At 40.2% G+C, this 24,469-nt stretch overlaps 7 protein-coding genes across 7 annotated transcripts; all 7 read right to left on the bottom strand.

Annotated features, from left to right (window-relative positions):
• Nucleotides 1–1,331: 1,331 nt before the first annotated feature.
• On the bottom strand, nt 1,332–3,159 carry LOC116723427 (olfactory receptor 6M1-like). Its single transcript, XM_032568309.1, has one exon. It carries the CDS (start codon nt 2,815–2,817, stop codon nt 1,855–1,857), a length of 963 nt encoding a protein of 320 aa, XP_032424200.1. The 5' UTR covers nt 2,818–3,159; the 3' UTR covers nt 1,332–1,854.
• Nucleotides 3,160–7,552: 4,393 nt separating this feature from the next.
• Nucleotides 7,553–8,741, bottom strand: LOC116723530 (olfactory receptor 1L4-like). Its single transcript, XM_032568550.1, has one exon. The coding sequence runs from the start codon at nt 8,635–8,637 to the stop codon at nt 7,696–7,698; it is 942 nt and encodes a 313-aa protein (XP_032424441.1). The 5' UTR covers nt 8,638–8,741; the 3' UTR covers nt 7,553–7,695.
• A 1,352-nt stretch (nt 8,742–10,093) lies between these two features.
• LOC116722818 (olfactory receptor 6M1-like) lies at nt 10,094–11,108 on the bottom strand. Its single transcript, XM_032567138.1, has one exon. It carries the CDS (start codon nt 11,012–11,014, stop codon nt 10,094–10,096), a length of 921 nt encoding a protein of 306 aa, XP_032423029.1. The 5' UTR covers nt 11,015–11,108.
• Nucleotides 11,109–12,975: 1,867 nt separating this feature from the next.
• Nucleotides 12,976–14,635, bottom strand: LOC116723402 (olfactory receptor 11A1-like). The gene has a single exon (XM_032568254.1). It carries the CDS (start codon nt 14,536–14,538, stop codon nt 13,615–13,617), a length of 924 nt encoding a protein of 307 aa, XP_032424145.1. The 5' UTR covers nt 14,539–14,635; the 3' UTR covers nt 12,976–13,614.
• Nucleotides 14,636–15,845: 1,210 nt separating this feature from the next.
• LOC116723506 (olfactory receptor 11A1-like) lies at nt 15,846–16,889 on the bottom strand. Its single transcript, XM_032568512.1, has one exon. It carries the CDS (start codon nt 16,841–16,843, stop codon nt 15,926–15,928), a length of 918 nt encoding a protein of 305 aa, XP_032424403.1. The 5' UTR covers nt 16,844–16,889; the 3' UTR covers nt 15,846–15,925.
• A 2,406-nt stretch (nt 16,890–19,295) lies between these two features.
• On the bottom strand, nt 19,296–20,373 carry LOC116723428 (olfactory receptor 13C2-like). The gene has a single exon (XM_032568311.1). It carries the CDS (start codon nt 20,356–20,358, stop codon nt 19,438–19,440), a length of 921 nt encoding a protein of 306 aa, XP_032424202.1. The 5' UTR covers nt 20,359–20,373; the 3' UTR covers nt 19,296–19,437.
• Nucleotides 20,374–22,160: 1,787 nt separating this feature from the next.
• On the bottom strand, nt 22,161–23,495 carry LOC116722712 (olfactory receptor 11A1-like). Its single transcript, XM_032566917.1, has one exon. It carries the CDS (start codon nt 23,246–23,248, stop codon nt 22,322–22,324), a length of 927 nt encoding a protein of 308 aa, XP_032422808.1. The 5' UTR covers nt 23,249–23,495; the 3' UTR covers nt 22,161–22,321.
• Nucleotides 23,496–24,469: the final 974 nt, after the last annotated feature.

The following is a 24,469-nucleotide window of genomic DNA, read 5'->3' as shown; positions in this document are numbered from 1 at the left end:
TCCTTGTCGTTTCTTTCTAATTATCTTTCAACCACTTAGATTTGAAGATGATAACCATTTCTCAATACTCAAAAATGGTTCAATAAATTTAATTTCATGTGTCCATACAAATCAATGACTTTGTGAAAATCCACTATTATAATATTAGGATTAATTGTTCTTTTCTCCATGAAAATGTAAAGTTTGGTGGCCTAAACATGTTCAAGAACTCAACAAACTTTGCACAAAATTGTCCTCCACGTGAAAATTAAATGCATTTAATTTAATCGAAAGTGGGCGTGGCCATGTAGAGCAAAATAAAAAGTTTCTTGGAGGTATGTTGTAAAATATACGTTGAGCTAGCCATTTTGGGTCAAAGTGCAAGTTTGGCCCATTTTTCACATTTACACAACTCAAACTTGAACAAACTCCTCCTTTGGATTTTGAACTATCGGCTTCATCTTCCTTCAGTATGCAGTCAATGAATGGGGGATTAAAAGTTATCAAAACCGGGCGTGCCGTGGTGGCGGGGGGGTTAGCGCGACCCACATTTGGAGGCAACGTAGCCTCGACGCGGCTGTCGCGGGTTCGACTCCTGGACCCGACAACGTTTGCCGCATGTCTTCCCCCCTCTCTTTCCTGTCAGCCTACTTTGAAAAGGGGACACTAGAGCCCACAAAAAGACCCCTTGCGGGGCGATAAAAACAAAAAAAAAAGTTATCAAAACCTTGAGTTTTTGACCATGTTTAGGGGGCGTGGCCATGCGGCAAACTCGGCGTACTCGCCAAAGCAAACAAAATACTACAACTCTCACAATCAAAGGTCAAATTGTACCAAACAAATGAGCAAGTGATCCTTCTGGTTTTCATCCTATGTACCTAACTCTAGGGTTAGAGTTAGAGATATAGGACGAATCACTACAGTGATTGTTGTACCTGCATATCCTGCTCATACTGTTTGCAAACCTTCAGTCAATGGAAAGTAAAGTCTAAGAATTTCATGCTTGGATCCTTACACAGATAGACTCAGAACTGTTTTGAGCTGCTTCACAGAAACCTGGTTCTCCAAGTTGACTGATAATAACACCAGACGGCCATATTCTCTTGAAAGAGGTTTGACATGAAGCTAGCTGATCATGAAGGAACGCTGGTTCTAAATGAGCAGAGTAAGATCTTTACTTACATTACGATGTCAGCATTAACCCAAACAGTTTGTCACAACAGTTTCACAGTCAGTGTATTTTCACAGTCCTTCAAAATAAAAGATTATTTTCCTCTTGATAAGAATGATTAAGACTATTTTCCTCCAAATCTTGGTCAGAATGAGGTCTGTGTAACAAAGTCAATTTTTGAGTGTTTCCACCACCAAAGAGAAGCCAACTTGAAAACACAGCAAGTGTTTGAAAGTACTAAACGCATACTTAAATATGAAAGCAGTTTATTAAGTAAACGTTTAAACAAAATTATTTGCCCATGTTGTTGTTTCCTTCAGATTCTAAACTACACAGTACAACAAATGTGTCTATAAACCCTAAAGAAGCCAAGCAGAATCTCAACAATGAAGTGTGGAGGAAGCAAGCAGCGCACATGTACATAATTTCACCCTCGTCAAGGATATTTTAAATATATAGCATAAAAATAATTTTCAGGCGTAGGTGGATACCCAGTATGGTCAGTCAGTCTTGTACTGGAGTAATGATGAAATAACTTTTTCATGTTGTATTAAGTGCAGTAATACAATTTTGATTGCTTGCAGTCAAATAGTTGAAACAACAAATGTGGTTTAAATGGAATCCAGAATCATTTTAGTCATCGTGACACTTTGAAAACCAAATGAGACACAAGAAAGGGATTTGAGAGCAGTTACAAAATAAAATCACTGAATTACTGCTGGCACCTTTTTGGCTGAGCTGAACAATCTCCTCAGATGTTTGTTAATTTCCCTCATTTTAAAACCGTATATGAACGGGTTCAACAAAGGGTGATACAGAGATATCTGCATCGTCATTATGAATCGTGCAATTTTGGGGAAATCGGACTGCACTCGGGCTATAACCACATCGTACGTCATCAAACAGAAGTAGCTGGTCAGAACCAGCAGGTGAGGCACGCAGGTCTCTACTGTTGTTTTCCTGGATTGCTTAGAGCTGCGGTAAGATATTCTAAATATGTTTGCGTACGTGAAGCTTGTGAAGAGCATAGGAAGCACTACAACATGTAATAAAGCTACAATCCCCACTGCAGTGATTGCTGTTGATCTCACACACTGAAGGGAGTAAATAGTGTTGTTGCAAAATATTCCTTCCAAGTCAAATGTACATAATTTAGCTTTAGAACTAAGGATTGCTAGCACTGCAAGATAACAAGCAGGTAGAAACCAAGCTAGAACCAGGAAAATACTAACCGTGCTTCTTTTCATTATATTTCTGTATCTCAGAGGTTTGCATATCGCCACATATCTGTCGAAGGCCATGGCTGCTAGCAGGAGGAACTCTGAGCAACCAAAAGAGTAAAACATAAAAAACTGCAAAAGACAAGCTGAATACAATATGATCGGTTTTTCAGAGAAGAAGTCAATCAAAAGCTTTGGGTAAATGTTGGTGCTGTAAAGAAGACCGTTAAACAGCAAAGCTGCAATGAAGATGTACATCGGCTCATGGAGGTTTTTGTGAATCCAGATGAGATACAAAATAGTAGCATTGCTGCAGACTGTTAAGATGTACACAGTGAGTACAATGAAGAAGTAAAAATATCTGTATTTGTTCAGATCTACATACCCAGACAGAGTTATGTAGGAAATGTTGATCTTGTCATCCATAATACAGATAAATATATACATACATATATATATTTTTACAGCCGACTAAAATTCTTCAGACAGACAAATTCAGTTCAAACCTGACATGCGTCATTACCTGCTATCAAACTTGGTGTATTATGACCAGCAGAGGTTACAAAATTGCAGTCTGAGTCTGCTGAATGCTTCTTTTATTAGATCCTCCCTCTCCACTTCAGAGGTGTAAATCTCTGAAGACCCGTACCATTACACAAACTGGTGCAGTGTTGCAGTAAAGACTGCATTTCACACAAAGTAAGAGAAAGAAGACAAACTCAGTGTTACAAAGCAGTGGCTAAACTGTACATTTTCAATGTGCATAAGAAATTATGTATATTGAAATGTACATAATAATTTCGCAATTATAATAAAATCAAGATTGTATTTAATAAATAGTGCTAAAAATATGAATAACTGTGACCATCACGATGTGCATCTCTCAAAAAACACCAAGAATAAAAATAATGTTGAACGTATTTTGAAAAAAAATGGAAAATGGAATCCTAGTAGTCGCCTCAAATCACATATTTCATTCTGTACAACTAAAAGTAGATAAAAATAAACTTTCTGTATTAATGGGGGATTAAAAGTTATCAAAACCTTGAGTTTTAGGGGGCGTGGCCATACGGCAAACTCGGCGTACTCGCCAAAGCAAACAAAATACTACAACTCTCACAATCAAAGGTCAAATTGTACCAAACAAATGAGCAAGTGATCCTTCTGGTTTTCATCCTATGTACCTAACTCTACAGTTAGAGTTAGAGATATAGGACGAATCACTACAGTGATTGTTGTACCTGCATATCCTGCTCATACTGTTTGCAAACCTTCAGTCAATGGAAAGTAAAGTCTAAGAATTTCATGCTTGGATCCTTACACAGATAGACTCAGAACTGTTTTGAGCTGCTTCACAGAAACCTGGTTCTCCAAGTTGACTGACAATAACACCAGACGGCCATATTCTCTTGAAAGAGGTTTGACATGAAGCTAGCTGATCATGAAGGAACGCTGGTTCTAAATGAGCAGAGTAAGATCTTTAGACTTAGACTGACTTTATTATCATTTTGCATGCACAGGGTGTATACAGAACGAAATTTCGTTGCATACGGCTCAGAACAATGTTTTGAGGTTCCAATGTTATGAGGTAACTCCGGAATATAAATATAAATATAAAATATAAAGTGCAGGAATGACAGTAAAATAGAAGTTATTTAGTTATATACATGTGCAAGGTATGAAGTGGAGACCAGTTTTTGAGTGCAGTCCAGTTAAGAGTTCAGCAGTCTGATGGCAAGTGGGAAAAAGCTGTTTCGGAACCTGGTGGACCTGCACCGGATGCTGCGGAACCTCTTTCCAGAGGGCAGCAGGGAGAACAGTCCATGGTGGGGCACTGAGGGGTCACTGACGATGTTTCGGCCTCGGGACACGCAGCGCTGGGATGAAATGTCCTGAATGGAGGGAAGGGGGGCCCCAATGATCCTCTCTGCTGTCCGCACCACTCTCCTCACGTTCTTCCAGTCGGAGGCGCTGCAGCCTCCACACCACACAGAGAGGCAGCTGGTCAGAATGCTCTCTATGGTGCTTCTGTAGAACGTCTTGAGGATGGGCGGGGGCAGGTGTGCTCTTCTCATCCTCCGCAGGAAATACAAGCGTTTCTGTGCCCTCTTGACCAGAGACGTGGTGTTCACAGTCCAGGTGAGGTCGTTTGTGATGTGCACCCCCAGGAATTTAGTGCTGCTGACCACCTTCACAGCCGAGCTGTTGATGAGCAGTGGAGCGTGGCTGGGCCGGTTCTTCCTGAAGTTGACGATCATCTCCTTCGTCTTGTCAACGTTCAGGATCAGGCTGTTGTCTCTGCACCAGTCCACCAGCTGCTCCACCTCCTCTCTGTAGTCCAGGTCGTTGTCGTCTCTGATGAGGCCCACCACCGTTGTGTTGTCCGCGAACTTCACGATGTGGTTGGTGGCGAACCTGGGGGCGCAGTCGTGTGTCATCAGAGTGAACAGCAGAGGGCTCAGGACGCAGCCCTGAGGGGAGCCTGTGCTGAGGGTGATGACATCGGAGGTGTGTTGTCCGATTCGGACTGACTGAGGTCTGTCGGTGAGGAAGTCTAGCAGCCAGTTGCGCAGGGGGGTGCTGAAGCCCAGGTGTCCCAGTTTTCCTGCCAGATGCTGTGGGATGATTGTGTTGAACGCTGAGCTGAAGTCCAGGAACAACATCCGCACATGAGTGTTCTTCTCCTCCAGGTGAGCCAGGCTCAGGTGTAGGGCGGAGGAGATGGCGTCCTCAGTGGAGCGGTTTCGGCAGTAGGCAAACTGGAACGGGTCGAATGTGGAGGGGAGTCTGGAGACGATGTGTTCTTTTACCAGCCTTTCAAAGCACTTCATCATGATGGGAGTCAGTGCCACAGGCCGGTAATCGTTGAAAGAGGTGACTTGAGGTTTCTTTGGCACCGGAATGATGGAGGCAGTTTTGAGACAGGCTGGCACTGTGGCTTGGTCCAGTGAGGTGTTAAAAATGTTTGTTAGGACACCAGCCAGCTGACCTGCACATTCCCTGAACACCCGCCCAGGTATGTTGTCGGGGCCTGGGGCCTTCCGTGGGTTGAGTCTTTTCAGAGTCTTCAACACATCGGCTGTGTCCAGGCAGAGTGCCTCCTCTTCCTGGTGGGGAACAGTTTTCTTTGCCGGAGAACTGTTCAGTGCCTCGAACCTCCCAAAGAAGTTATTGAGTCCATTTAGAAAGTCAGCAACAATTTCACCCACTGGGGGGGAGGATGGATTGTAATCTGTGATCGCCCGTATGCCTTGCCACATACTCCTGGTGTTGCTGGTGTCGTGGAAGAACTCCTGTATTTTCTGACTGTGGGTTCGCTTTGCTAACCTGATAGCACGGTTCAAGTTGGCTCTCGCTGTCCTCAGTGCCTCCTTGTCGCCAGACTTGAAGGCTGAGTTCCGTGCTTTTAGCATTTCTCGTACCTCCTTCGTCATCCAGGGTTGTTGGTTGAAAGGCTACTTACATTACAATGTCAGCATTAACCTAAACAAACAGTTTGTCACAACAGTTTCACAGTCAGTGTATTTTCACAGTCCCAGGAGTACAACCTTCAAAATAAAAGATTATTTTCCTCTTGATACACTGAAAAAAATAACTCTTTGGATGAACATAAAAAAATTATGGAAAGGATTTCCACCTGATTACTTTGCTTTATTTCAGCACCATGTGATTCTGTTACTCCTATTTAAAGCAAATGTGTTAGGTCAACTTATTATATTATGGTTGATTCAACTCATTTACTATAGTTGGACCCAATGTAATTTAAAAGAGCCAGCCCAACTAATTTGCAATGTTTTGGACCAAATAATTTACTTTACTTGATTAAGATTAATGCAAATTTAGAAAATTGCATTAGTTGAAACCAACTTTTTTTTTTTCAATTTTTTTCTCCCAAGAGTTTTTGCGGCGCTAGTGGCTCGTATTTTTTTTGTGACAGTAGGCAGACAGGAAAGAGGGTGGAGGACATTCGACAAAGGTCTCTGGGACCGGGAGTCGAACCAGCGACATCCGCGTCGAGGACTAAGGCCTCCAAACGTGGGGCGTGCTAACCCACTGCGCCACCACAGCACGCCCAAGAAACCAACTTATGTTAATTAAGTTGATCCAACTCATGAAAATTAAGTCAGCTCACCAAACATGCTTCATGCTGAAAGAAAGCTATTTAATCGTGTGGAAATCCTTTCCATGATTTAATTACGTTAATTCAAAGACAATTTTTTAAGTTACATTACATTAAGTGTTTTAAGACAGGACGGGGTGAAAGGGTAGAAAGAACACTCAACAATTAGAAAAGGTACAACAGAACTGTATTTTCAAAACCCAGCCGCCTTACTGTATTTTCATGCTGTAGTTTTTACAGCCATTTGTTACAGTGCAGTTCTTAAATGCCAATAGTGATCTGCAGAGAAAAACAAATATCTATAGTTTAATGTGTAACTAAAACCGCTTTGAAGTTTTCCCAGGCACAGACAGTTATGTGGCGTGATCTTCCATAATCTGGCGTGATCCCCTGATCTCGCTACACCCTCAGAGGGAGATCAGTCTGACTATAATGAATCATGTTATCTCAACATGATTAAATTTCATAAACGTTAAGTTGTTGAATTTCTTGCTTATCCAACATGATTTTATCACGTTTTCGTTTCAAACATATAATTATTGTGTTAAAAGTACATGATATTCTTTTGTTAATGTAATAACCCCCGAAGTTCATTTTTTTCAGTGTAAGAATGGAAAGATTAAGACTATTTTTCTCCAAATCTTGGTCAGAATGAGGTCTGTGTAACAAAGTCAATTTTTGAGTGTTTCCACCACCAAAGAGAAGCCAACTTGAAAACACAGCAAGTGTTTGAAAGTACTAAACGCATACTTAAATATGAAAGCAGTTTATTAAGTAAACGTTTAAACAAAATTATTTGCCCATGTTGTTGTTTCCTTCAGATTCTAAACTACACAGTACAACAAATGTGTCTATAAACCCTAAAGAAGCCAAGCAGAATCTCAACAATGAAGTGTGGAGGAAGCAAGCAGCGCACATGTACATAATTTCACCCTTGTCAAAGATATTTTAAAAATATAGCATAAAAATAATTTTCAGGCGTAGGTGGATACCCAGTATGGTCAGTCAGTCTTGTACTGGAGTAATGATGAAATAACGTTTTCATGTTGTATTAAGTGCAGTAATACAATTTTGATTGCTTGCAGTCAAATAGTTGAAACAACAAATGTGGTTTAAATGGAATCCAGAATCATTTTAGTCATCGTGACACTTTGAAAACCAAATGAGACACAAGAAAGGGATTTGAGAGCAGTTACAAAATAAAATCACTGAATTACTGCTGGCACCTTTTTGGCTGAGCTGAACAATCTCCTCAGATGTTTGTTAATTTCCCTCATTTTGAAACCGTATATGAACGGGTTCAACAAAGGGTGATACAGAGATATCTGCATCGTCATTATGAATCGTGCAGTTTTGGGGAAATCGGACTGCACTCGGGCTATAACCACATCGTACGTCATCAAACAGAAGTAGCTGGTCAGAACCAGTAGGTGAGGCACGCAGGTCTCTACTGTTGTTTTCCTGGATTGCTTAGAGCTGCGGTAAGATATTCTAAATATGTTTGCGTACGTGAAGCTTGTGAAGAGCATAGGAAGCACTACAACATGTAATAAAGCTACAATCCCCACTGCAGTGATTGCTGTTGATCTCACACACTGAAGGGAGTAAATAGTGTTGTTGCAAAATATTCCTTCCAAGTTCAATTTACACAATGTAGCTTTAGAGCTCAGTGTTATTTGCACTGCAAAATAACAAGCAGGTAGAGACCAAGCTAGAAGCAGGAAAACATTCACATGACTTTTTCTCATAATTTTTCTGTATCTCAGAGGTTTGCATATCGCCACATATCTGTCGAAGGCCATGGCTGCTAGCAGGAGGAACTCTGCAAAACCAAAAGAGTAAAACATAAAAAACTGCAAAAGACAAGCTGAATACGATATGATCGGTTTTTCAGAGAAGAAGTCAATCAAAAGCTTTGGGTAAATGTTGGTGCTGCAAAGAAGACCGTTAAACAGCAAAGCTGCGATGAAGATGTACATCGGCTCATGGAGGTTTTTGTGAATCCAGATGAGATACAAAATAGTAGCATTGCTGCAGACTGTTAAGATGTACACAGTGAGTACAATGAAGAAGTAAAAATATCTGTATTTGTTCAGATCTACATACCCAGACAGAGTTATGTAGGAAATGTTGATCTGGTCATCCATGATATTTTCTACAGCCGACTGCAATTCTCCAGACAGGTTCAGTTCAAATATAACACAGTTTGATCAACGTCCGATTCACAGTACAAGTAATTATCTCCAGTCGATTTTGCTGTGACCAGCAGAAGCTATGAATACGTATCTGAGTCTGTTGAATGTTTTATTTGGTCGGATCCTGCCCTCCCCTCTGAAGCGTGGAGATCACCAAGATGATGTCTGAACCCTGCTCTGGGCGTAGTTATCCATCACGACGTCATCAGACACCATCAAGGAGTTTCATGTACATGTGTGTTTGGGAAAGTTTTTTTTAACTGCTTCTAACTTTCTGGTTCGGACTTTTGACAAATACATCTTCATAGCAAAGCTTAGATGAGACGATCAAGGCTTTAAGTTCAACATAAAGTTGAAAATAAACGAATGCTGGTTATAAAAATGAGCAGAATATGATCTTTACTTAAGACAGTTTGTCTTTACAGCTTCTGAGTCGTACAATCCCAGAACAGACTTTGAAATAAAATATCATTTTACACTAATAGAATATGATTAAGACTTTATTTCCCTCAATTTCGGTCAGAATCTGTGTAACAAAGTCAGGTTGGAGTGTTTCCAGCAGCGCAGCAGAGAGAAGGCAGCTTGAAATCCCAGCAAGTGTTTGAAAGTATTAAAAAAAGCATGTTTAAATTGGAAAGCAGTTTATTAAGTATAAGTTTTCACAAAGTTATCTACAGGTGTCTCATCCAGTTTTTGAAGTACACCGTACAACAAACGCACGTATAAGGTCACAGAGGTCACATACAGTACAGGCCAAAAGTTTGGACACACAGTTGTGTCCAAACTTTTGGTCTGTACTGTATGTGCAGAGGAAGCAGCAAAAATACAGTCACCACAGTCAAAGATATTTAAAAATGTAGCATAATCAAGTTTTTTTCTTTACTGATCATGAGGAAATGTCCCATTAAGAAAAGAAAGTCCAGTCTAGCCTTGAGCTTTTTTTTTATTTATTTTTTACTGGCTATCAACCAGTCAAATAATCAGACATTTGCATGATTAATCTCTCCCAAACATATCTTCCCTTAGAGTATTTATTTTTTCAATAACACAGCATCACACACAATCATCAGGAAAGACACCAAACTGTGTTCCCGAAGTGGAACGCAGTGAAACTCTGTAATTACAAAAAAACAGGTAAATGGAGCTCGGGTTAAACGAGACGCTGGTTTAGGCAGGTTATGCTTTAAACACTCCAGTGAATGAACTGCTCCAACAATCCACAAGCACTCCTGCTGGTTTCAGTGGACATTCAAGACTTGGTTGTCTTGTCACGATGACTTGGAGTTGGGAAGCAAAGTTGTTGTCCTTATGTGACGACACGATTCCGTCCTGCTGCTGCTGCGCAGCAACGATCGGTCGCGTCACAATCGAAATGCTCAAAATAAAATAAAATAAAATAAAAAAATCACTAAATCAGTGAGCTGAACAATCTCCTCAGATGTTTGTTAATTTCCCTCATTTTAAAACCGTATATGAATGAGTTCAACAAAGGGTGATACAGAGATATCTGCATCATCATTATGAATCGTGCAGTTTTGGGGAAATCGGACTGCACTCGGGCTATAACCACATCGTACGTCATCAAACAGAAGTAGCTGGTCAGAACCAGCAGGTGAGGCACGCAGGTCTCTACTGTTGTTTTCCTGCATTGCTTAGAGCTGCGGTAAGATATTCTAAATATGTTTGCGTACGTGAAGCTTGTGAAGAGCATAGGAAGCACTACAACATGTAATAAAGCTACAATCCCCAGTGCAGTGATTGCTGTTGATCTCACACACTGAAGGGAGTAAATAGTGTTGTTGCAAAATATTCCTTCCAAGTTCAATTTACACAATGTAGCTTTAGAGCTAAGGATTGCTAGCACTGCAAGATAACAAGCAGGTAGAGACCAAGCTAGAAGCAGGAAAACATTCACATGACTTTTTCTCATAATTTTTCTGTATCTCAGAGGTTTGCATATCGCCACATATCTGTCGAAGGCCATGGCTGCTAGCAGGAGGAACTCTGCAAAACCAAAAGTGTAAAACATAAAAAACTGCAAAAGACAAGCTGAATACGATATGATCGGTTTTTCAGAGAAGAAGTCAATCAAAAGCTTTGGGTAAATGTTGGTGCTGTAAAGAAGACCGTTAAACAGCAAAGCTGCGATGAAGATGTACATCGGCTCATGGAGGTTTTTGTGAATCCAGATGAGATACAAAATAGTAGCATTGCTGCAGACTGTTAAGATGTACACAGTGAGTACAATGAAGAAGTAAAAATATCTGTATTTGTTCAGATCTACATACCCAGACAGAGTTATGTAGGAAATGTTGATCTGGTCATCCATGATATTTTCTACAGCCGACTGAAATTCTCCAGACAGGTAAATTCAGTTTAAACAGTTTCATCACATTATAGTTTTACCATTCTCAATACATGTCATTACCTGCAGTCGAATTTAGTGTGTTATGATCAGCAGAATGTACAAAACTGTAGTGAGAGTCTGCTGAGTGACTGTTTTTTATAAGACCTTCCCCTCCCCTCTGAAGGCTGTAATCTCTGAAGGCCCCCACTGTTCTTTCTGTTGTATCATACAGTATCATTACACAACCATTCAGACACACGGTGGTATTGCAAATATTGCATTTCACACAAAGTAAGATAAAGAAGACAGAGTGATTGTTACGAAGACGCAGTTTATAACTCTACATGCTCAATGGCAGCAATAAACAAACCACAGTATTCTACAAATACAATTAATTATCTGATGTGTAAATTATGCTGAAAGTGTAAATAATTACCTGTAAATAGGGATTCCTCTCTTACTACTCCACACTAAACAGGTCAAGCATCTCTCTAAAGATCAGAAAGAAATAAACTATTTTAAAGGAGTCCGTCCGTCTGTCTGTCCATGGGGTTAGCAGAGACACCCAGACTTCCCTCTCTATCCGATAACATGAGGGGTAGAATTATGAATGTTTGATGACACAACTGATTCATGGTGCATCAGAGTTTTTATGTTTGGTATTCTGATGCTAATTCAGGGTCACGTCTGAGATATTTTGTGCACCAGCTGGCACAGGCCAGGATGAGGAGCCATCCTCTTCCCCAGCTGAACATGTATCTTCAGCAGCGGACTTGGAGCCTGAGGGACAGGAACTGTCCTCGTCCTCACCCACAAACGTGTCTCTACGCATGTTGTCCCATCCTGAGGACGAAGGCCAACTTACATCTACATCCTCCGTGTGTGTGCGTTGGAGAGGGGAGTAGGGCCATTTTGAAAAGTTTTTTTTAAATTATATTACATTTTATTTTCTACCTCTATAAATTCAAAACAGCGTGTGTGTACTGATGCAAATGTTTTGCGATTGTAGAAATGCCCGGAGCTGAAAATTCGCACACTTCTGGTTCGCAGAAAGCCAAGTCAAGTAACACCTGACTTTGTTTTCCCAAGGAACCAAGGTGATGGAAGAAGTTGCCACCACCAGTATTTTTGGTTTGTATATTCCGAAAACAATAACAGCCTTTCCTTCCTTCCTTTCTTCTGTTACAATTTTTTTCTTAAAAGAAATAAAAAATAGAAGTCTAACAAATTCGGGCCTGGAAACGTGCCAGCTCTCAGCTCACGTCACACGACGACAGCCTTGAACACCCAAATTCAATGAAAGCAAAGAGTTGGCAGTAAGGATAAAAAATAAAAGAGATGGGACTTTTTGAGGCTGACAGAATAAGGTGGAGGGCTGTGCTGATCCGTCTCACTGCTACCATCTAGTAACATTTGGAAATTTGTCACTTAAGTTACACACAGAAGCATCGTTTTCACCATCAAATGGCAATTTCCTGAAAGAGGTTGAACTGACGGCAAAATTTGACCCTGTTATAAAAGAACACCTGAACCGTGTTGAGGAAGGAACCAGCAGCCACCACATTCAAAATGAACTCATCGGCATAAACAATTTCAACGATCGTTAGTGACATTAAACAAGCGGCGTTTTATTTTTCTATAATTCTAGATCGCACTCCAGATATCAGTCGCACCGGACAGTTATCTGTTGTGATTCGAACTGTTTCACCACTGGAGAAGTTCCCAAGTTAAGGAGCATTTCAGTGGGTTTTGGGAGGCAGAAGAAGAATCCACAGGCTCAGCTGCTGCCTCCGCCTCTCTGCATTCGGGCCCAACATCACCACAGCATGGCGTGCAACGGTGATGTCAGTGAATCCCCATAACCCCAGAAAGGCTAAAATAAACAAACAGCACACATATTTAGAGTGGCCTCGTTTTATCCACTGATCACAAGCTGTTTTTATTTTTATTTTTTAAAGACAAGATGAATAGAAAACCATGATGAAATTTAAATCAAACAAAAGTAAGAACATAAACAGACTCAGACGACAGGATTTAGAAGATCTCAAATAAGGAAAGGCAGACAATGCAAGACATTTTGATGAAGTCAACAAATTTAACGTTGACATATAACCTCTTGGTCAGGTTATATACAGTAGATGTTTAAAGACAATGGAAAAATGTCTCTCAGTCTTTCTGGCTCCAAATGAGGCAAATTGTGGAAAGACCTCTGTGTCACAATGGTCCTTTCTCCAGACGTCTAAATACATCCTTCACACATTACTACATTTAACCGACCCATATGCAGATTGGCTCGTATATAATTGTTCCTTCCACATCGCAAAAAAAAAACAAACAAACTAAACACAATCTCAGGCGTTTTGCACATTGGGTCACTAAAGGATGCAGTAACTACGATGCCAGAAGTGTTTGTTTATTACACAGTCTGAAAACCTGCATGTCAGGCTAACATGAGACACGAAACTGCTATGGGGAATTTGAATGCTTGAATTATTTTTGAAAACATGGCCAGCTTCCTGATACAGTAGATGTAGCACGAGACGTTTCATTAGCCGAAATAATTTCAGACAGAACCGCTTCCGTCACGGTTTGGCTGGACAGAGCAACGTCTTCAGGTGTTTGTTGATCTCTCTCATCTTGAACCCGTACATGAACGGATTTATCAGAGGGTGATACAGAAACGTCTGCATCGTCATCACAAAGCCCGCGGTTCTGGAGAAATCCGCCTCCACTCGAGCCACAATTACGTCGTACGTCATCACACAGAAGTAGCTGGTCAGGACCAACAGGTGGGGCACGCAGGTCTGCACAGCCGCTTTCCTGGATTCTTTGCACCTCCGATGAGACGTCATGAATATCTTTGCGTATGTAAAAACTGTGAAGAGGGTGGGAAGGATTGCGAAATCGAATAAAGCGACGACCCCAAATATGGTCAGCGCTCTCGATCTGGCGCAGTGAATCGTGTACATCTTATTGTTGCAGATGATCCCGTCCAAGTTAAAGTTGCACAATTTGGCTTTGGCACTCAGGATGGCCAGCACGGCCAGATGGCAAGCAGGAAAACACCAGGCTAGAACCAGGAGCGTACTGACGGTGCTTCTTTTCATTATATTCCTGTATCTCAGAGGTTTGCATATCGCCACATACCTGTCGAAGGCCATGGCTGCCAGCAGGAGGAACTCTGAGCCGCCCACAGAATAAAACATGAAAAACTGTAAGAGGCAGGCCGAATACGATACGATCGGTTCTTCAGATAAAAAGTCGACCAGAAGCTTTGGGTAAATGTTGGTGCTGTAAAGAAGACCGTTAATCAACAAACCTGCGATGAAGATGTACATCGGCTCATGGAGGTTTTTGTGAACCCAGATGAGATACAAAATAGTAGCATTGCTGCAAATGATCAAAATGTACACTGTGAAAATAACAGAAAAGTACAAATATCTGTATTTGTTCAGATCTACGTATCCGGACAGAGTTATGTAGGTGACGTTTACTTTACTGTCCATGACTGTGCTAGCACATTCTTCTGAGCTTCAGTCAGTAAACACACAGAGTACATGAACAACTGAGACAAACTTCTTCAATATCCAGCTCACAACACGCGTCTATTTCGTTACCTGAATCTGGTGCATGAGGCTCGTGTGCGTCTGTGGAAAGTTTTTTATTACACAGTTTTCCCCTCCAAGGATGTAGTCTCTTTAGGGCTGCCTCACTAGTTAGTGTCTTTCACAAAACAGTGACATCACTGTGGCTCTCACATGATCAATATCACCCAGCTGGACCAAAAATAGGATACATTTTGATATATGCTAATAATCAGTCCACAGTTAAAATATAGTGAACAATATACTGTGTTCATCTCTGTGCGGACGGGGCCTTAATCGATTAACATTTATGTTGAAAATAAAATGGATGCAAGAATATTGTTTTGCCTTTTATTGCCAGGACTTGTGATTTAGAGAGCAAGCATTCATTAATTTCCAATTGCAAAAAAAACAACAACAAAGTGCTGAATGTGATGAATTTGTTTTTAATATTTCATTTCAGTGAGTGAATCTGTTTCTTTTAGAGCCACTTGATCTAAAATAAATGGCCAGAAACGTATGTTATTTAAATTTTATTTAAACACATTATGAAAAGCTTGAAAGTTCACCAGAAAAATACTTTTTTTTTTCTACAGTAAAACAAACATCTGAATATTCAAGATTTGAGTTATTGAGGTATTGCATACATCTATCAGAATATGTAAAAACAAATAAGTTGTTTTTTTATGAGGCACAAAAAAAGAAATAATAATAAAAAAAACTTTACACAAACTCAAAAATGTATCTTACTTTTACAGAACATGTGTTTTCTATGTAAGATTTTAGTATATTGACTTGGAAAAAACAACAAACAAACAAACTGGAAAACACTGATTTTGTTAGGTTGCCATGACAACAGCATGGACTCTCACTGATGAATTAATGTTTGGTACCGCTCTCTGTTCATCTCATTCTGTGCAACACAAAAATATATGAACCAACATTCTAACAAATATGAAACCGGTCATAAACCCACAAACGTATTTGCAATTAAATTCTTCATAATTATTAAAAAGCAAAAAACTATTTCCGACTCACTCTCATTTCCATTCTGAAAATTACTCAACTTTAAAAGACTGAACCGATAAATACTAATAAAGGGTGTCACATCACCTTGTTCTAATTACAACATAAAATATATCAACATCAGAGGCAGTAAAGAATTTCAAAAATAAAATGTTTTCCTGGGAATTTTTAAAATAAAATTCAATCAGACAACTTTATTATTATTATTATTATAAATTTTAAACCAGCAGTTTAAAGCTTTGGATAAACGGTGGTGTAGCATGCGACATAATTACATCTGCAGTTATACTCTTGTTATACACAACAGTTTTAAATGTTTAGAGATTTCTTTCATTTTCAGCCCGTAGATAAACGGATTAAACAAAGGGTGATACAGAAATATCTGCATCGTCATTATTAGTCGTGCAGTTTTGGGGAAATCGGTCTCCATTCGCGCTACGGCCACATCATATGCAGCCAAATAGGAGAAGCTGATTAAGACCATCAGGTGAGGCACGCAGGTCTCGGCAGCCTTCCTCCTAAATGACTTTCCACTTTGACGAGACGTTATAAAAATCTTCGTGTACGTGAAAACCGTAAAAAGCATCGGGAGTATGACCAGGTCTAACAAAGCAACGACTCCTAGAACAGTGAGCGAACGTGGCCTTGTACAGTGGAGCGTGAACACGGCGTTGTTGCAAAATATTCCGCTCAAATCTGAGCGGCACATCCGCGTTTTGGCGCTCAGTATCGCTTCTGGCGCAATGTGACAGGCGGGCACCAACCAGGCCAGAATGAGGAGCACTTTCACGGTACTTCTCCTCATGATGGCCGGGTACCTCAGAGGTCGACATATCGACACGTACCGATCGAAAGCCATAGACGCTATCAGCCAGAACTCTGTGCCGCCGATGGAATAAAACAGGAAAAACTGCAGGAGACAACTTGACACGGAGACGACCGGCGTCTCAGACAGGAAGTCGATCAAAAGCTTTGGGTAAACGGTGGTGCTGTAGAGGAGACAGTTGAACAGCAACGCTGCGATGAAGACGTACATCGGCTCGTGGAGGTTCTTGTGAGTCCAGATGAGACACACGATGGTAGCATTGCTGCAGATGATCAAAACATACACAGCAAACAAGACGGAAAAATACAGGCATCTGTATTTGCTCATCTCTACGTATCCGGTCAGAGTTACGTGGCTGACGTTCAGCTCATCCATCAATGTGTTTTGTCTTTCAAGGCGAAGAGGTTCAGTCCAGAGGAGAAGAACTGTTGTGTTCCCGTCATTAGCTGGATGGAAACTTTAGGAGTTTGTCGGTGGGTTGGTTTTTATCTCTCGCTGGATCTCGGCGTTGGGGACTTGCAGCTCTGGAGGGCGTCTGTCAAAATGTTTAACACTCAACGTCAGCCACATGTTAAGTAATGCTTGATGTTGACTAAAAAAAAGTGTTAACATAATGAGTTAAAATGACATAAAATGTTTTTTTAATGCAAGTTAAAAAATTAGACGGTGTTTTGTTAAATTATTTGTTGTTTTCTATAAAAGAAATATATTATGTAGCTGCTCAGTAAAATATATGGAAGTAATATATGAGGCTAGCATCAATCTCTTTAACAGCAAAAAGGCCCAAGCAGTGCCACCAAAATGAATCGTGATTTAAAACAAAATTGTCAAGGAGATCACAGTATTCAGAGAAGACAGCAAGTAAGGAGTAATAATCATACATTTTATTTACAAGCGCCTTCGGCCTTTTTTTCAAACTTAAGGTCACTTTAAGAATTGAGCATGAAACTATTTATGGCGAACGAAGCCGTTCCCTCCGTGAGCCAAACACTGAAATAACACCAACAGTTGCTCCGTTTGGTTTGGCAGTGAAGGATGGTTGTTTACTTCATGTTGTTGAACCAGGGCATGACGTACGTCACGGCCAAACGTTGGCCATTGGATAAAATGTGAAACTTTAACAGAGTCCACTCTTTGAAGAAGCAGGTGGCCGGTACCGTTTGTCACCAACCACGAGTCCAGGCTTTCCGGACGAAGTGAAGCGTCGAACAAGGAGCTGGTTTTTGTCGAGGTAGTGTCCTGGAGAGGGCTTATGTAACTTTATGTAATGATTTTTCATAAGTCATGTTAACCCCCATTGTTCAGTGTTTCCCTAAATTTGGAAAATTTAGAATGAAATTAATAATTCATACAAAAATTACAAAGTTATTCCAAGATGTTCAGGTTTACACGTGGAATCATGTTTTTCTATTTTAATGTCCCCAGTTGAAAGTTTTTGCTGTAAAAAAAAAAAAGTAAAAAGGTAACCGCCATTTTCTACCATTCAGATCTGAATTAAAAATAATTTAAAAAAAAAATCCAAGGTGGTCATATTTACTGGAGGAATGACATTTAAGTTTTATCTGAGTTTAATACCGTCATGATTTGCGGTCTGAGGTGGTGAGGCAGACGCAGTGGATCCAGGTTGGTGTGAAGGAAATGATGAATAAAATGATGTTGTCAGAAATACAAAATCCAGGCAGCACAGATTGAGCGGAAGACTAAGAGCTCAAATTCTGGTAGCAACTGGTACAAAATTACTGGCAGCAGACAAGACAGCAAGACACACTAAACAGATTAGACAAGACATAAGATCTGACAAAGAGCAAGGAACTCAGGTGGGTTTAAATAGACGGGGAGAAGATCAGGGGAAACAAGAGACTCATGCTCCACAGATCACAGAAACCTAAATAAACACACAGAAAAACTCAAATCCTAACAAATACTTTTCCAATAAATATCTCTAAACTGCCATAAGATTTCATGGTGACCCAAGTCAATGAAATCATAGAAAAGTTTCAGTCATTTAAGACGTATAAGAATATGAACAAATGTTGATGTCTGTGGAATTATGCTTGAATAAATACCTTAATAGAAATTCAATACCATACCAACTGGAATGAATAAATAATTCATCACCAAACTGTGATAGTATTATAAACGTAAAATGAATCTGTGAAACCACAATTCAAAAACATTTATCTATAAGCTATTACTATTTTTTGTCAGTTTTAGGGTATTTCGGTGACCACTGTGGGCCATTTTTTTCAGCAGGTTTTTAATCGAATAAAGAATGTCAGGAAATTTCTGGAAAAGAAAATCCTACTGGTGAATTCTATGGCCTCCAAATTTCTACTTATGCTGTCATAATTAAGTTTTTATTGAGTGGTCTGAAAAAGAGACAGGCGCTAAGGTTCATCTTTATTTATCTCTATAACCATACAATGTAATAATAGACATTTATCACAGCATAAGAAAATTATCCAATAGTAAACTTATCAGATGTCCCACCTGGAGAAAATCAAACTGTAACACAAAGAAACACAAACTGAGAAAAAATAATAAGACACATATGGGCCGGTTTACTTCCAGACCTTAGTCCAGTGGTTCCCAAAGATTTTCTGGGCCCCTCCATGGATCACAATAAAATCCCCCCCAAAAAAGAAAAAAGAATCAACTGGGCACACACACATCAACCAGACATAAACCTAAACACATATTTTGTTTTCAAACTCCACTGAAGTTTATTTCACACTTCAGGTTGCAACAAAACAAACTACAAACCATCTTTTACAGTGAAACACTTTTGTGTAACTGTTTCTTTGTTTTGTGTTTTTTTTTTCATTCATACCGCTTCCTGCGCCCCCTTAGGGCCCGAGCCCCACACTTTGGGAACCACTGCCTTAATGCAATATTCTCCAATTACAAATTTAAACCAAACTTTACATTGGTGAGAATGTGAAACCAATTAAATAAAAGCACACGTCCAGCTAGACTTTGGTAGAACAAAACAACCTCCTCAGATGCTTAGAAATTTCCTTCATCTTGAGCCCGTATATTATGGGATTAAGCAGCGGATGATACAGAAACAACTGCAGCGTCATCACGAAGCGTGCAGCCTTCGGAAGATCTGCCTCCACTCGAGCTACGATTACATCATACACACACAGATATGAAAAGCTGATCAAAACCAACAAGTGTGGTATGCAGGTCTTAGCCGCCTTTCTCTGAAATGTTTTGTTACTTTGATAAGCCATTATGAAAATCTTTGCATATGTGAAAACTGTGAAAAGCATCGGGAGCACTGCGACATTTAATAAAATAACAACCCCAATTATAGTAACTGTCTGTGATCTAACACAGTGAACTGTGTAAATAGCGTTGTTGCAAAATATTCCCTCCAAATTAAGGTTGCATATCTTCGCTTTAACACACAGCACTGCTTGGACGGCAAGTTGACACGGAGGGAAGAGCCAAGCAAAAGCCAGGAGACATTTCACCGTAGTTTTCCTCATGATGGCTGGATGTCTCAGAGGTTTACATATCGACACGTATCTATCAAAAGCCATGACCGCCAGCAGTAAGAACTCTGATCCACCTACAGAATAAAACATGAAAAACTGAAAGACACAACCAGAATACGGTATGACCTGTTGATCAGAGAGGAAGTCGGTCAAAAGCTTCGGGTAAAAAGTGGAGCTGTAAATAACACAGTTAAACAATAAAGCACCGATGAAAATGTACATCGGCTCGTGGAGGTTTTTGTGAGTCCAGATCAAGTACACGATGGTGGAGTTGCTGCAAACTATCACGACGTAAACTAAAAACATAACTGTGAAATACAGATATCGGTATTTCTCCATTTCGACATATCCACGAAGGGTTATGTGGGTACCGTTTAACTCATCCATAAACGTGTACGTTCAAATGATCATCCATGGATGGTCTCAGGAAAACACTGCATTTATTTATTGGCACAGTTCGCATCTTACTCTCTGCACCAGTGGGAAGTTGTGTTTTTATCGGATGGCATTTCCCTCCAAAGATCTCACCTCTGGATGCTTCGGATTCATCTGACATGCACTGCAGCATTATGCAACAACACCAATGACAGCACTGGGAAAGCAATTCACAAAAAATTATTTCTTTGAAACTCAACGTCAAAAGGCCTTTAGCCCCCGTCAACACCTGTGTACGGTTAACCATTGTGCTAAATTATGTCAAATCTAAAGTTCGTCTGCATTTTGTTTTAGCCTAAGCACGGCAAAGACTGAAACCTTTCCAGCCTTTGCTTTTAAGAAATAAGAAACACTTTGTTTCTTGAAATAAAGGGTTCAAATGTATTTTCAAGTCAAAAGTGACTAAAAGTTAAAATATCTTTATTTTAATGGCACCGTTAACATTTACAACAAATTTTGTCCAGAGTCTAAAAAATAGTTCACAGATCAATTTGAGTACGATCAGTTTGTAAGATTTAAAAGCACAATATCATTATGACACATTTTTCCTGTGCCATATTGGAAAATCACTGATGTTTGGCGTAGGCTGGGTGCGTCACACTCCATTTCACCAAAAGCCACATCAACACAGAGGCAGCCCTCTGTGGACCAGATTATCAGTATGAATGTAATGTGATTTAAATGGACAAAACTTCTCATTATATTGTTAAATAACTGTTTCTGTATTACGTGTCCAAGTTGCAAATCTTGCATGTGGATTTGCGTAGAGGCAAAAGTAAACGTTCTGTTTAAAACCAGTTTGAATCAGAGTTTAAACTTAAGCATAAATAGTATAAATACCTCATGGTATTTAACCCTTGGCTTCACTCAGAAATGTTTTTGTCGATGGCTCAATCAACATGTTATACAGAAGTAACGTTTTATACAAACACAATGAGGTGACGCCGCCTGTCCTGGACACATCAAGTAGATCCACCCTGAGACGCCGTCTCTCTCACACACACACATCCTCCTTCATAGATCAGGTGTGCATCTTGATTAAAGATGGCGTCGGTGTGTGTGACTCCCTGTTCTGTCTGTTTGGGTTGTTTCTGCTGTTCTTTAGCGTTAAGAGTCTACAGGTTATTTCAGGCTCAGTTTGCTTCGTATTTCTGTTGCTGCTGAACACGCAGCATATTCTGGTGCAAATCAATCTGAATGAGTTCAAACTAATTTAGTCTCATTTTCAAACGTCTTAATAAACAAACCCTGGTTCTCAACATTCGCAATTCATACTAAACTGCAACATCATTGCATCATTTTAATCCCGTTTGTATGTTTTATGTTTTACTGTTTCATCATTCTTTCATCTTGCTCTCAGTTGTTTAGTGCAGCGTTTCTAGCAGGCAGGCATTTATCGATAACTGAGACCGAGCGCACAATTTCCATTTTTGCTTTGATAGCCAACAAAAGCATTTCCCATAATTAACCTAGATCATTTTCTATCTGCCTGGTTTTCGGTCTCTCTTGGATCATTCAAGCAAATGCCTCGCTGCATTCAGTAAATCATAGAGAGCATTTCTGAAAAGAACAAACTTTGCCTTTAAACTCAGTTTGTTCCAAGTCTGATTCCAGGTAAACACTTTCAAGTTATGATTGAATGTAACATTTTGGTACAATATAAAATCAAATGTAGCAGGAAAACAAATGACATGTAAAGAGAAAGTGGCAACATGTGGCCTCAGTTCAGCCCTGAAAACTTTAAACATGATATCGACTGTAACTGGTTTAATCTTTATTGTTTGATTCATAATTTACACATTTCAGATCTGACAGTCTTAAACAAACAATGCAAAACATAAAGAGTTGATTTTGGAATCTGTGTGCAGTACAAAGTATTGAATAATCTAATATTTATATCAATTCATCATCATCACTATAAGACCTTAGCTTGAGAAAACAACCTTCTCAGTTGCTTTGATATCTCCTTCATTTTTAAACCATATATGATTGGATTAAATAGAGGATGATACAAAACAGCCTGTAAAGTCATTATTAAACGGATTAATTTTGTAAGGTTGGATCCCAGTCGAGCTATGATGACATCAAACGCACACAAACAGGAGAAACTGATCAGCACCAGCAAGTGGGGCGAGCAGGTCTGAGCAGCTTTCTTTCTGACTTCTTTAGAGCTACGATAGGATATGATCAATATTCTGCTGTAAGTAAAAACGATGAAAATCAGAGGGAAGAATCCAATCACAACCAGTGCCACGGCACCAAATACTACATTCACCTCTGAATTTAAACAGTGGGCGCTGTAAATTGAGTTGTTACAGAAAATTCCTTGAAAATTTGATTTACACAGTTTAATGTTGGAGCTCAGTATCACCTGCACAGCAAGCACACTGGCAGGCACCAGCCAAGCCAAACTCAAGTAAATACTAACCGTGTTTCTCCCCATTATTGTTGCATATTGTAAAGGTTTACATATCGACACGTAACGATCGTAGGCCATTGCTGCCAGCAGTAAAAACTCTGAGCCGCTTAGAGAATAAAAGAGAAAAAACTGCACATAACAAGCCGAATATGATATAATCTGTTTCTCAGATAGAAAATCTGACAGCAGTTTGGGATAGATGTTAGTGCTGAAAACAACAGAGTTCAGAAGCAAAGCGGCGATGAAAACGTACATGGGCTCATGGAGGTTTTCATGCGTCCATATAACATACACAATGGTCAGGTTACAGACGACGATACAAACATACGCTGCTAGCATGACTGCAAAATAAAGATATCTGAATCTGTCCAACTCTACATGTCCTTCAAGGGTTATATAAGTTTCATTAACTTCACCATCCATAAATGTGTTTCACAAAGACATAATAATATCATAAACAGTACAATAAACAACTAACAGCTCATGTCACAGAACCTGACCAGCACATTCAAACGTACAGCATTGTTTGTTCTCTCTCAAAATGTAGAAAGCAGCTGATCCTAGTGCGCTGAAAAATGTTATTATATTGCTTTATTCACAATGGGGCTCATTAAAGACCCACCCAGTTTTTTTTAAACAGGTCGCAAAGTACATGAAACCATAGAAACCCTTAGCGACGCTTTAACGAAGCCTTTCCTGTAGGTCGACTTGGAGGCAGCAATGACGATGGCATCAACGTAAAGACTTGTTGAGTGGATGAAAATCTGCAGTGTAAAATAAAACTATCCATCCATCCATCCATCCATCCATCCATCCATCCATCTTCTTCCGCTTATCCGAGGTCGGGTCGCGGGGGTAGCAGCTTCAGGAGGGAGGCCCAGACTTCCCTCTCCCCGGCCACTTCTTCTAGCTCTTCCGGGGGAATCCCGAGGCGTTCCCAGGCCAGCCGAGAGACATAGTCCCTCCAGCGTGTCCTGGGTCTTCCCCGGGGCCTCCTCCCGGTAAAATAAAACTAAAATAAAATAAAACATGTCTGTCTCTGTTGATTGAAGAGTTAGTGTTGGTTCACAGACAATGTTGCTATAGCAACTTGACTCCAAAAGCTACGAATTCGCAGGTCATCCACTCACTTAGCCCAGAACTTTGACTAGTCCCTCTTTCTGAAAGGTCCTGAAGACTGTTGGGTCTTATTCACTGTTTTTGGTGTAACTAAGGTTACTAGCTCGACTTGCTCTTGAGTCTATTTGCTCAAGCTCAGTCAGAGTAGACGCAGAGCGCTTGTGAACAGCAGTTTTCAGAACTTGCCACAGATTCTGGATTGTGTTTAGGTCTGGACTTTGACTGGGCCACTGTAACACATGAATTTTATTTGTTTTAAACCATTTGTTCCATTGTAGCCCTGGCTTTTTGTTTAGGGTCGGCCGCCTCAGTTTTTTGTATTTGGCTCCATCCATCTTCCCATCAGCTCTGACCATCTTCCCTGTCCCTGCTGAAGAGACGCACCACCACAGCATGATGCTGCCACCGCCATATTTGACAGTGGGGATGGTGTGTTCAGAGTGACGCGGTGTCAGTTCTCCGCCACACATGGCGTTTTGCATTTTGGCCAAACTGTTGAGTTTTGTTCTGGTCTGAACAAAGCCC

Source organism: Xiphophorus hellerii, chromosome 7 (assembly GCF_003331165.1).
Source record: "Xiphophorus hellerii strain 12219 chromosome 7, Xiphophorus_hellerii-4.1, whole genome shotgun sequence".
In the NCBI taxonomy this organism is placed as follows: Eukaryota; Metazoa; Chordata; class Actinopteri; order Cyprinodontiformes; family Poeciliidae; genus Xiphophorus; species Xiphophorus hellerii.
The sequence above is the reverse complement of the archived record's forward strand: the minus strand, read 5'-3'. Positions and strand labels throughout refer to the sequence as shown.